The sequence below is a fragment of the Rhincodon typus genome, chromosome 3, assembly GCF_021869965.1.
Source record: "Rhincodon typus isolate 14 chromosome 3, sRhiTyp1.1, whole genome shotgun sequence".
NCBI classification, from domain to species: domain Eukaryota; kingdom Metazoa; phylum Chordata; class Chondrichthyes; order Orectolobiformes; family Rhincodontidae; genus Rhincodon; species Rhincodon typus.
Genome location: NC_063334.1, coordinates 27,962,595 through 27,974,705, shown reverse-complemented (window position 1 = coordinate 27,974,705; position 12,111 = coordinate 27,962,595). Strand labels below are relative to the sequence as shown.

Genomic DNA, 12,111 nt, shown 5'->3' with positions numbered 1-12,111 from the left:
ACAAAATGATAGACATTTCTGCTTGTTACAAAGCTGTGAACATACAATGTGGATTTTCTTTTGTTTTGCACAGATAAAATGGGCCAGCGTGCTTTTGTAGGTAAAGTTTGTATGGATCTTAATAACTTGTTTCCTACGTACAAGGAACAGCTATGCGAATCTGTGTGTGAGACAAGAAGGTAAGGTTCTTTCAATGAAGCATTCTGCATTATTGAGTACTGCAAGTTTCAAACAAACGATCATTTGTTTTGCTTCCATTGACGCAGTCGTGTAGCCATGGTAACCACGCTGAAGATGCTCCAAACTGTATTGACTTGGTTTCCTCGTAATGGATAAGATCCTGTTGGAGTGGATTATTATGCAGTGCATGCAGTTAGTTTGATTCCTTCCTATAACCTTCAGCTGGAAAATTTTCTGTAATGTACTGGGAAAATGAGCTGCTAACAGCACGACAAGGAAATTGGGGCCCCTGTAACCTCAATGATAGGGCCAACATCTTATGCCTAACCAGGGAGACTGAATCTTTGAGAAGGGAGAAAGGTGAATGATGGGGAAAGAAGTCGGGGGGGGGGGGGCGCGTAAATCTAAGTCAAATCCATTATAGAAACAAAAATAAAGAGCAAAAAAAAATTGGATCACAAGAGGGGAAAAAGAAAACATAAGGAAAAAGTAACAAAGTAATTTTTAAACATTAAAAACATGTTGTATTTTAAATCTATTCACTGATACAGAGTACACAGTGTGTATCACTTGCAAGATGTATTGCAGTAATTCACCAATGCTCCTCAGACAATACCTTCCAAACCCACAACCACTTCCTCCCAAAACGACAAGGGCAGTAGATTCATGGGAATACCGCCACCACCTGCAGGTTCCCCTCCAAGCCACATACCACCCTGTCTTGGAACTGTATCACCATTCCTTCAGTGTTGCTGGGTCAAAATCCTGGAGCATGCTTCCAAACAGCACTGTGGGTGTTCCTACACCAAATGACTGCAGCGGTTTAAGGAATCATTTCACTGCCACCTTCTCCAGGGCAATTACGAATTGAGAATATACGCTGGTCCACACCTATGAATGATTTGTTTAAAAAGTAGAGTAAATCAACCAGCAATCACAAATCACCGTATATCTCTTCATTTCTGGGTGATGTGCTCTTTAATAACGGAATGCATCATTAACACAGCATTATCCAACAAGTTCCTCTCAGTGTTGTAGTCACTTTATGAAATCTAAACAGTGAAATCCTCGCTGAGAATTCACCTCAGTTGTGACTGTCAGCAATTTATTACTTTTTCGATTGTTACTGACCAAAAGAATGGAAAGGGGCTATTTTTCTAGTGTCTCTAGTGAGTGAGTCACCTCCCTTAGATAAATAAGGAGAAGAGCTGTCTCATGTCACATTCCTACTTCCTCTTAGTTGCCCCTGGATTTCTGATGCATTTCCACACGATCAGAACGGAGTTTGCAGTTGCACTAGGTAGATGGGAACATTGGAATAGAAGTAGGTAATTGAGTTACCATTCCCTTCTTCATCTGGGCCTTCCATAATGCTTTGGGTATTTAAAGACATGTAGAGACAAGCCATGAGTCCAGAAACTCGCAGCTTACTTGTTATAGATTGCTGGGCAACAGACTGGACCTGCTGATTGTTAATGCGAATAATCTGCAGGTAATTCAGTTACAACCTACATTTATAGAGTAGCTGCAACATAGTGAAATGTTCCAATGTACTTCACAGAACCCTTTTCAAACAAAAAAAAATGACTGAGGCACACAATGCAATATTAGGACAGGTGACCTGTAGTTTCATTGTGGTAGGGTTTGAAGAACATAATAAATCAGTTAAGCGGAAGTTTAGGGAGGGAATTCCAGAGTTTAAGGCCTAGGACAATCATAGATCATCCATGCATAACGGTGTTTTTGTAGCACATTCATTTACAGCATGAACACTGCACACTTCGGTATGCTATTGTCAAGACTGATGTTAGCCCATTCAAATGTTCTCACTCCAATGGGGCTCTGGATTTATTGCTGACCACTATTAGTGAGCTAAATTCAATAATGATTGGCATCTTCTGACTTAAGAAATGTTTACACATGTTGTAATTGGTTATTGGGTGCCCAAGATATACCTTACATTAGACGCAGCAATATAAGATGCTGGCATTGAACTGTTGTTGTCATTCACAGATTTGTTACTGAACTAACTGGACGGATGGTAAGCCAAACCCTTTTAACCTAAATATTTTAAATGTCTGAGCAATTGGAAATGTCAGTGTACATATAATTTGGTGTATACTTTTGACTCAAAGCAGAATACTGTATATGCTAGAAATCTGAAATAAATATAGAAAATGATGGAAACGTTTCCTGGGTTTGGCAGCATGTTTGGAGAGATAATCAGAGCCAATGAACAGAATCTTACCAACATTGATATTTTTTACAGACTAGCAGTAGATCCAGAAAATGCCATTGTTCCATTGCAGTCCTACGGGATGTGGCTTACTAAGAGGTCACCTTCATGTGTTCTGATAACTGAAAAGTGCTGACAGGTCCCTAAGGCAAGAGGCCCATGCAGAAAGTACAATTCTCCAGACTAAAACAGCTTCACCATGAGACTAACAGGAAGGATGTTATGAAACTGGAAAGGGTGCAAAAAAGATCGACAAGGATGTTACCAAGATTGGAGGGTTTGAGCCAAAAGGAGAGGCTGAACAGGCTGGGACATTTTTCCCTGGAGCATTGGAGGCTGACAGTTGACCTTATAGAGGTTTATAAAATCATGAGAGGTTTAGATAAGGTGAACAGCCAAGATCTTTTCCCCAGGGTAGTGGGGGGGAGGGGCGTGTCCAAAACTAGAGGGCATAGGTTTAAGGTGAGAGGGGAAAGGTTTGAAAGGACCTGAGCAACTTTTTCACACAGAGTAGGGTGGAGTGTCTATAATATGAACTGCCAGAGGAAGTGTTAGAAGCAGGTACAATTACAACATTTACAAGATATTTGGAAATATACATGGACAAGAAAGGTTTAGAGGGATATGGGCCAGGTGCGGGCAGATGGGACTAGTTCAGTTTAGGAAACCTGGTCGGCATGGAGGCGTTGGGCTGTTTCCTTGCTGTGTGACTCTATGATTCCAGCTTGAAAACTCCTCATCAGAACAAAGAAAAGAACAGGAAGAGGTTGTAACCTCAAACAGAGACAAGGGGATGGGGTTTTTAAAAGAGTGCGGGGTGAAGGTATGCTGGAAGTCACAAGAAAATAAATATCCGGAGGGATGATGATGCAAGGCAGACGAGATAATAATAGAGCTAGTGAAGAAACAAAAGATATCCAGAGGAGATGTAAGTGACAAAAGCAGAATAATGATCAGCAGCAGCTGACTGAGAATCATAGAATCCCTACTGTGTGGAAATAGGCCATTTGGCCCATTGAGTCCACACTGACCCTCTGAAGACCATTCCACCCAGATCCACCTTGTCCCTGTAACCTTGCGTTTCCCATGGCTAATTCACCTAGCCTGCTCCTCCCTGGACACTATGGGCAATCTAGCGTGGCCAATCCACCTAACTTGCATATCTTTGGACTGTAGGAGGAAACTGGAGCACCCGGAGGAAATCCACAAAGACACAGGCAGAATGTGCAAACTCCACACTGTCACCTGAAGGTGGAACCAAACTTGGGTCCCTGGCGCTGTGAAGCAGCAGTGCTAACCACTGAGCCACTGTGCTGACGATGCATGGTTCTGATTTAACATTACACGAACTGACAGGGCTCAGGAGATTGGTAAACACTTTTCACAAAGTATAAATAGAACATTAGTATTGTGTAGAGATAGTAAGAACCACTGATGCTGGAGTCTGAGATAACACAGTGTGGAGCTGGAGGAACTCAGCAGGCCAGGCAGCATGAGAGGAGCAGGAAAGTTGACGTTATGGGTCGGGACCCTTCTTCACAAAAAAAAAAATTTCTGAAGAAGGGTCCCAACCCGAAACGCCAGCTTTCCTGTTCCTCTGATGCTGCCTGGCCATTAGTATTGTGTATCCCCTTTTCATGATGTCCTCCCCAATACATGAGGGAGACCAAGTGCAGATTAGGAGGTTAGGAGGGGGGTCATCTTACAGAACACGTCCATTCAGTCCACCAGCTTGATCCTAAGCTTTCAGTCCCCAGTCATTTTAATTTCCCACCTCACTCCCATTCTGACCTCTTTGTTGTTGGCCTCATTCACTGTTCCAGGGAAATCCAACATAAACTCAAGCAAAATGTCCTCATCCTTCCATTAGACACTTCACAGCTTTGTGGACTCAACTTTGAGTTCAATCTCAGATCAGTTCCTACTATCTCAGAACTACTGTTCCTGTTTTTCAGACACCATGTGCTGTTAGTGGCTCTGCTATTCCCATTTATACCTACTTACGACCCTGTTATGTTTCCAATGTCTTCCAGGTCTGATGAAAGTTCAGAAACGTTAACTCTGTTTCTCACTCCACAAATTCTGCCTGACCTGTTAAATATTTCCAGCATTTTTCAGTTTTAATTATTGTAGAAAAATGTACTTCAGATGTTTAGGAAATTAATTCCTCACGTGTGTGTGTGTGTGAACAGTGCTAAATGCAAATGTTTGTTTTTTGTTTCCAGTACCCTCTGGTAAAACCCATTGTGACTCCTCGTTTTGTGCCTAGCTGCTCTTCTGAACTAATGCAACAGTTGGGGTCATATGCAAACAGTGAGGGTTTGCATATTCAGGTACTGCCATCACAAATATCAGGGAGAATTTAACGTGTTTCAAAAACACTGTTGGTTTCCTACTTTGCTGCAACAAATATGAATAGTTTCAACATTCAATTCTAGAATCTGAAGGAATAAGAGAATCAAGATTCGCTTCAATGGTGTAGCAATGAGGCAAACAGGCACATCCTTAAAATGTGCCTGTTTAAACTGGACTGTAACTTATAAAAGAGATAGTAGGAACTGCCGATGCTGGAGTCTGAGATAACAAAGTGTAGAGCTGGATGAACACATCCTGAAATGTCAGCTTTCCTGCTCCTCTGATGGTGCCTGGCCCACAGTGTTCATCCAGTTCTAACCTTGTTATCTGTAACTTACAAAAGTTTAGATTATTACAGTACAAAAGGCAGCAATTTGTCCCATTAACTTTGTGATAGCTCTCTCACGGAGCAATCCAGTTTATGTTAAGCCTCTGCTCTTTTCCCACTGCCTTGCAATTTTTAATGTCAAAGTGCATCCAGTTTCCTTTTTAGAAGTTATTGGTGCATTTATGTTCACGAGCCCCAGGCAGTGCATTCCAAATCCTAACCACATTTGCATAAAAGTAAAGGGGTTTCCTTGTGTTATCTCTGGTTCTTCTGTCTCATTTGGTTATTGATCCTTCAGTCATTGTTATCAATTTTTCTTTATTTACTCTAAGCACTTCGTAATTTTACTTGAGCAAAAACATAATGATCATCAACCATTTGCATTCATGTCAATTCCAAAATTGCTGCTAACAGCATCCGAAGAGCTATGTTAATCTCAGATGGAAAAATTGAATGAGTTCCATGGAATTAGTTCTGTTGCTCTGCACGTTAATCATATAGAAGTCACAAGTAAGTGATACTTACTTCCACCTTCTTCCAACTCTGCAATATTGCCAGTTTCTGTCTGACTATATCTCATTTTCCATGTCTTTGTTACCTCTAGACTTGATCATTTCAAAGTAGTCCTAGTTTCCCACTTACCACTCACCATAATTGTGAGTTCATTCAAAATGTTTGCTGCCCATATTCTAACTTTCAACAAGTCCTATTCACCTATCATCTATGTGCTTGTTGACCTACATTTGTTCCAGGTCTGTCATCACCGCATGGCTTCTCTCCTCCCTATCTCTGTAACTTCTAGAGACCCCAGTAAATCTGAGATTTCTGTGCTTCCCATTCTGGCCTCTTGTGCATGTCTGATTTTAATTGTTCCACTATTGATGGCTGTACCTTCAGCTGTTCAGACCTTAAGCTCAGGAAATTCATTCGTAAACCTCTCTTCCTCTCTAATTCCCTCTTCTTTTTAAAGATGCTCCTTAAAAGCTGTAGTATATTCTTTTGTTAACTAAACGTTGTACATGCTTTTTGCTTACTTGACGATCACTAGTGGAGTTTTGAAGTACAATGGTAGTGTCCCTAACTCTAGGCCAGAAGGTATGGGTTCAGTTCTCACTTGCTAAGAATGTATGTCATAGCATATGTGAACGGGTTGACGTAAAAAAATTCAAAGATGTCTGGTGTGGTTGTTTGTGGCAAAAGTAATAAGACAGTAATCTCGAGGCTCATCCTTTGCCTAATGTGCTATAATGCAGAGTGATTATGGGTCCTGATCTTGTAATGACATTGAGGCACTTCCCTTATCTGCATGTTCAGCCTCTTGATAGGACATCACTCTTAAAGTGATAGCACTCATCTTCTTCCTTTCCAAAGATTACTCTCAAGTGCGACAAGTGAAAACACACAAACTTTGGTTAATAGCAAAATTATTTGTATAGAGATATGGTTTGTAAAATTTATAAGCACAAATGTCTAAACAATCATATTTCACTTAGTGGTTTGCTAACACTTCCACACCTTGTTTTCATGTTACCTTCTGGAAGAGTGGATTTCGCCTTTGGTTGTTTTTGTTCTGCAGTCATGTCATCATTGTGTTGATTGTTGTCCTAGTGTTCCATCATACCAGCATTGCCTGGATTATTTGCTGTGCACTTCCTTTAACTGGCTTCTGTCCGTCCTCAATTTTGCTGTCTCTGATGTTGTGGTTTTATAAGATCTAGGTCCACTGAAAACCTTAGACACCTTTGCACATAACCATGTTCCCTTTGTGGGAGTGTGTGACTCTGATCTTTTGTCTCAGGTGTAGTTGAATTAGCTATGCACATGTGCGGTGGTCATGCACCATTTTAATTCTCCACTCTTTGTTGTGAAGTGCGTCCTGCATCTCAGAGAATTTGAAAAGGTTGCAGTTTAGCAAGATCATTCTCACTTACCTTCTGACATGATCTCTGCAGATGATGGTCACCCCATATCCAGAGCAGTAGCTCTGTTATGTAACATGGCAACACAAAAACTTGTTCTGTTATCTTACACTTAAGTACAAGTGATGTAACGTTGCAAACCATTTTCTAGGTGGGACCATTTAATCTGGGATAAAGTGGTGAGGATATCATATGTTTCATGCCCCATTTAGCATGCCTGTCCCTGAATGGTCATATACCTTGGCCCATTGTCATTAGCCTTCTTAAAGTTGCATCTGAAGATTTGCTGAAATCTCACTGGATCCTGCCCCACTGCTTACCATGTTATGTGATGGATCTTCACTGCAGATACTTCAGTGAATGAGCCATCAGGTGGATTTGTTGCCATCATTCATCTATTAGATTAGTATCTAAAGTGCTACTGTCTAGAAGAAAGCCACGAGGTAGCTTAATGCAATTATGTTGTCTTTAACAAGATGTGGTTTATTGCATGACAACAAGTTACATTGATAGGCTGGACATTGTTACCCAGACTATGAGGGAGATCTTGATGATAGGTTTATCTCCTCCAAGATCCAGGGCTGTTCTCCCACGCAAGTCTGTATGACATATCATAGTGAGTGGTGCTCATTACAATGTTTGGCATTAACATTTTCAGAGCCCAACACCTTATACAACAAAACCAATGACAGGAAAAGTTTGGATAAAGTCTGGTGGCACAGTGGCTCAGTGGTTCGCACTGCTGCCTCACAGCACCAGGGACCCAGGTTCGATTCCACCTTCAGGTGACTGTCTGTGTGGAGTTTGCACATTCTCCCCGTGTCTGTGTGGGTTTCCTCCGGGTGCTCCAGTTTCCTCCCACAGTCCAATGATATGCAGGCTAGGTGGATTGACCATGCTAAATTGCCCATAGTGTTCAGGGATGTGTAGATTAGGTGGGTTACAGGGGGATGGGTCTGGGTGGGATGCTCTGCGGGTCAGTGTGGACTTGTTGGGCCAAAGGGCCCGTTTCCACACTATAAGGATTCTATGAGGAAAAAGCAACCTTTGCACTATCTTTTAAAGTTCATAACACGTGCTTCAGAGACTGAAGAATTTCATTGCAGCACAAATATATGCCGTCAAGAAACAAACAGACTTGTTATATTTTATAAACAGAGTCACATAAGTGAGTCCCGTGCCGAAGTGGAGCTTGTGAAGAGCTTGTTCCCAGACTGCAAGAATTACACTGATCTTTACGACAGACACAGCCTCTTAACTGATAAGGTTCGTGCACGATGCCACATTCTTTTTCTTCAAGCTATCATTTAAAGCAATTCTTGAGACATCTGTTATCCTTCATGTGTATGCACTCCAAGCCCACATGTCCAACAACAGGCCCAATAGTTCAGCTAGAATACAGGCATGGCTGTTTCCAGCTATTTCTACTGCTTAGGTGTCAGCCTGAGTTCAGCAAATAGCTCGTCTGACTCGAACTGAAAGCTGTGGATTTGAGTCCTCCTCTGAACACTTAAGTACTAAAAATCTAGCTTGATGTTCACAGTGCAATACTGAAGAAATGCTACACTGTCACAGTTTTTGAATCAGAGTCCTGCCTGTCCTCCCATTTGGGTTGAGTAGATCCCATGGTCAATATATTGCAGAGGATCAGGGGAGCTTTCCCCAATGTTTATCCCTTAACCAATACGACTAAAATCAGATCTTTCAATTGTTATCACATTGATGTTTATAGGGTCTTGCTGTGCACAAATTGTCTGATACATTAGCTATGTCATAATGGTGATGGAAGTCCAGAAGTATTTAACTAGCTGCAACATGTCCTGCAGTTCTGAGCGGTGAGATAGTAAACCAAATCTCACTTTTATATTATATTCTTTTACTGGAGTACCAGCTTTGGGTGGTGAATGGGGGAAGTTCGATGAGGAATGCATCACCTCCCAGCCTCTCCCTCCGTCTGCCACCCTGGAAGATATTTTGACAAGCAGAGAAAGAGGTACCAAGGCCTGGTCAGAACCTAGCCTCAGGTTTTGCTCTGTTCATAGGAACATAGGAGCCGGAACAAACGTAGGCCATTTGCCCCTACCACCACCCCTGCCCCCTCATCCCTGTCCCCCTTCGCTCACACCCATCTCCTATCACCCAGATTCTGTTTTGTCATATTATATTCACCAGAACATGATGTTAAAACAAGAGAGTTAAGTGTGTTTCAACTTGTTCTCAGTAAAGCAATGCCTCTGAATGAGATGGGTTCTATAATGACCTGTGCAGGTTTTCATACTGCTCACACTATTCATAAACAATGGGACAAACATTGCTGAGTTCCTGTAGCATTGCACTTTTTTGAGCTGTCTTTTATGTTTTGGCTTGTTCTGCTATTTATGATTTTCTTTGTGCCTAGTCTTCCGCTTGCCTTGTTTTCCATTTTTATTATTTGGGACAAATCTGTTTCTGATTAGATAGACATGACCTTCTGTAAAAGGATATGTACTACTCAAGGTCAAAGTGACTGTCCTGGACTGATTCTACATTGTCCAGGGGAAGGGAAGGGGGAAGGTGTGGGGCCAGGGATGTGTTGGTGGGGAGGCATTTGGAATTGGTGAGGAATTACCCAGAGTCTTCATTCCCCAGTTGACCTGAATTTATTAATCTACTTCTTTACCAAGAGTTTAGGGCTTTGATTGGGTGATGAGCGTATGTATTATGGTACAATGAGACATGGTTGTGGAGTTGAGGATTAGATGGTTTTTTCCTGATAGTGTTCTATTATTGAATTATACAATGATTCATTACAGAAGGAGGTAATTGTATCCAATATATCTGTTCTAGTTCATTGAAAGGGCCATTCAACTAAGCCTATAATTACTCTCCCTATAATCCAGCAGGATTACATTATGGTTTCATGTAAAGAGATGGTTTCCACACTTTTAGCCTATCTGTCTATCTCTCTGTCTCCCCATCCCTCTCTCTCTCTTTCTCTCTCACCCTCTCTCTGTCCCTTTCACTGTTTGTCCTTTTCTCTCTCCTGGTTCTGGTAGTTGATTAGCTCAGTTAGAGACTAGAGTGTGGCCCAGAATAAACTCAACAGTGTGGGTTCAAGCCCTGTTCTGTCTGTATTTCTTGAAGGCCCTGCCACCTCCCCATACCTGACACTTAGTACCCCTCCAGCTATATTTGATTGATTGTCTGTCTCTAATGGAGGAAGATACCCATGATTCTTTGTGGTGTGGCTAACTACATCACCTCTATACTCTCACCATGTACATCCTCTTATTCTAGCCTCTCCAGTTGTTTCATCAGTCTCTCTGTTCTTTTAAGTACTTTCACCTGGATATCTCCCATGCCGCTGACTGTAGTTAAATGAGCCTTTCATCATTAACTGGCAGTCACAAACAATGTTTTCACACAGACAATCATGGCACATGGAGTGTACCTGTCCAATGAAGAGCTGAAAGTCTTCCAACAAAAAGGAGCAGCCATTTCACACTGTCCAAATTCAAACATCTCGTAAGTATGCAATCACAGAAATTGATACACCCGGACCAGATATCTGCACTGTGTTCCTGTTGTAAATCTTAGCATAGTGGGCCCTTAAGCACAAAATCCAGGACCAATCTTCTAGTGCAGTCCAGAGGGAGTGCTGCAATGTTCGAGGTGCTGACTTGCTGGTGGGACATTAAATCAAATCACTTCAGGCCCCTCAGATGGTTAACATTCTGAAGAAGGCTAGGGGAGTTCCCTGTGTGTCCTGACCAATTTGAACAAACAGCATCCCTGGTCATTATTGCATTTCTGTCCTTGGAAGCTTGTTGTCTGGCTGCTGAGTTTGCTGCATTACAATAGTGGTTACAACTCTTCAAAGCAGGACTTCCTTGGCTGTGAAGCAGTTTGGGTTATCCTGAGGTAGCGAAAGGTGCACGATAAATGCAAGATTTTTCTTCTAGTAGCAGGCCAGCTGAATATTCAAATTGGTGAGGCTGGGTCCCAGCTTTCTCTGTCTGTGCCCTATGACCTCCTGTCTCATGGAATCATGGGTAGAAAGGCAGAAGGGGTTCTCTCAGACCAGGACTTAACATTGTTGCATTGTCCGGGACTGCAAAAGCCGGATTCCCACCTCTCTCCCTTCCTGATGGTTGGAAATTCTAACTAGAGATGCAGGTCTAGAATCTCAAAGATTTTAAATTTTGTCAGTTTTTTGGCTGATTTTTACATTGGATTACATCAGAGTTTTCAACGCAGAAACAGACCATTTGTCCAACAGGTATAAGATGGGCAGTAATGCTCCACACTAACTTCCTTATGCATTCCCTGTCATCACCTTATCTCACTTAATCAGCACATCGTCCTATTCCTTTCACCTCACATTTTTGCCTCACTTCCCCTTAAATGCATCTCAAGTACTCACCTCAATCACTCCCAATGGAATTGAGTTCCACATTCTCAAGACTTTCAAAGGAAAGAAGTTTCTTTTGAATTCCCTATTGTTTTTATGACAATACCTAGCTTTAAGATAGAGTGCTCTTCAAGAGTGGGATGTATCATAGTGATAAAAACCAAAAGAATTGCGAATGCTGGAAACGAGAAACAAAAACAGAAATTGCTGGAAAGGCTCAGCAGGTCTGGCAGCATCACTGGAGAGAAATTAGAGTTAACGTTTCAGGTCGAGTGACCCTTCCTCAGAACCCAGTTGATGTGAAGACTACAGTCAAGTCTATGCGTTGTAAAAACCAGTTTAGAAGACAAACTTGTTTGTCAAGGATATGGAAACATCATTCCTCTTTCTTTTTATCTTTTAGACTTAGCAGTGGCTTATTTGATGTCCGAAATGCTTTGAATCACAATGTAAAAGTAGGACTAGGAACTGGTATGTAAAAATTCTTGTGCTTTTTAAATATTGTTGCTTCTTAACAAGAATGTTATTGCGATATGAAAATACTGGACTCGAAACGTTAACTAAAAACCGAAAGAACTGCAGATGCTGTAAATCAGGAGCAAAAACAAAGTTGCTGGAAAAGCTCAGCAGGTCTGGCAGCATCTGTGAAGGAAAAAACAGAGTTAACGTTTCGGGTCCGGTGACGCTTCCTCAGAACTGGGGA

General features: G+C 41.7%; 1 protein-coding gene across 1 annotated transcript in view; it reads left to right on the top strand.

Annotated features, from left to right (window-relative positions):
* The first annotated feature begins 74 nt into the window (after positions 1-74).
* Positions 75-12,111, top strand: part of LOC109913888 (guanine deaminase) — a 22,131-nt gene continuing 10,094 nt past the window's right edge. The window contains exons 1-6 of the mRNA XM_020513454.2: positions 75-179; positions 2,194-2,221; positions 4,642-4,749; positions 8,177-8,284; positions 10,425-10,522; positions 11,812-11,879. Coding sequence (XP_020369043.2) covers positions 79-179; positions 2,194-2,221; positions 4,642-4,749; positions 8,177-8,284; positions 10,425-10,522; positions 11,812-11,879 — 511 coding nt within the window. The 5' untranslated portion in view covers positions 75-78. The remainder of the gene's footprint in view (positions 180-2,193; positions 2,222-4,641; positions 4,750-8,176; positions 8,285-10,424; positions 10,523-11,811; positions 11,880-12,111) is intronic.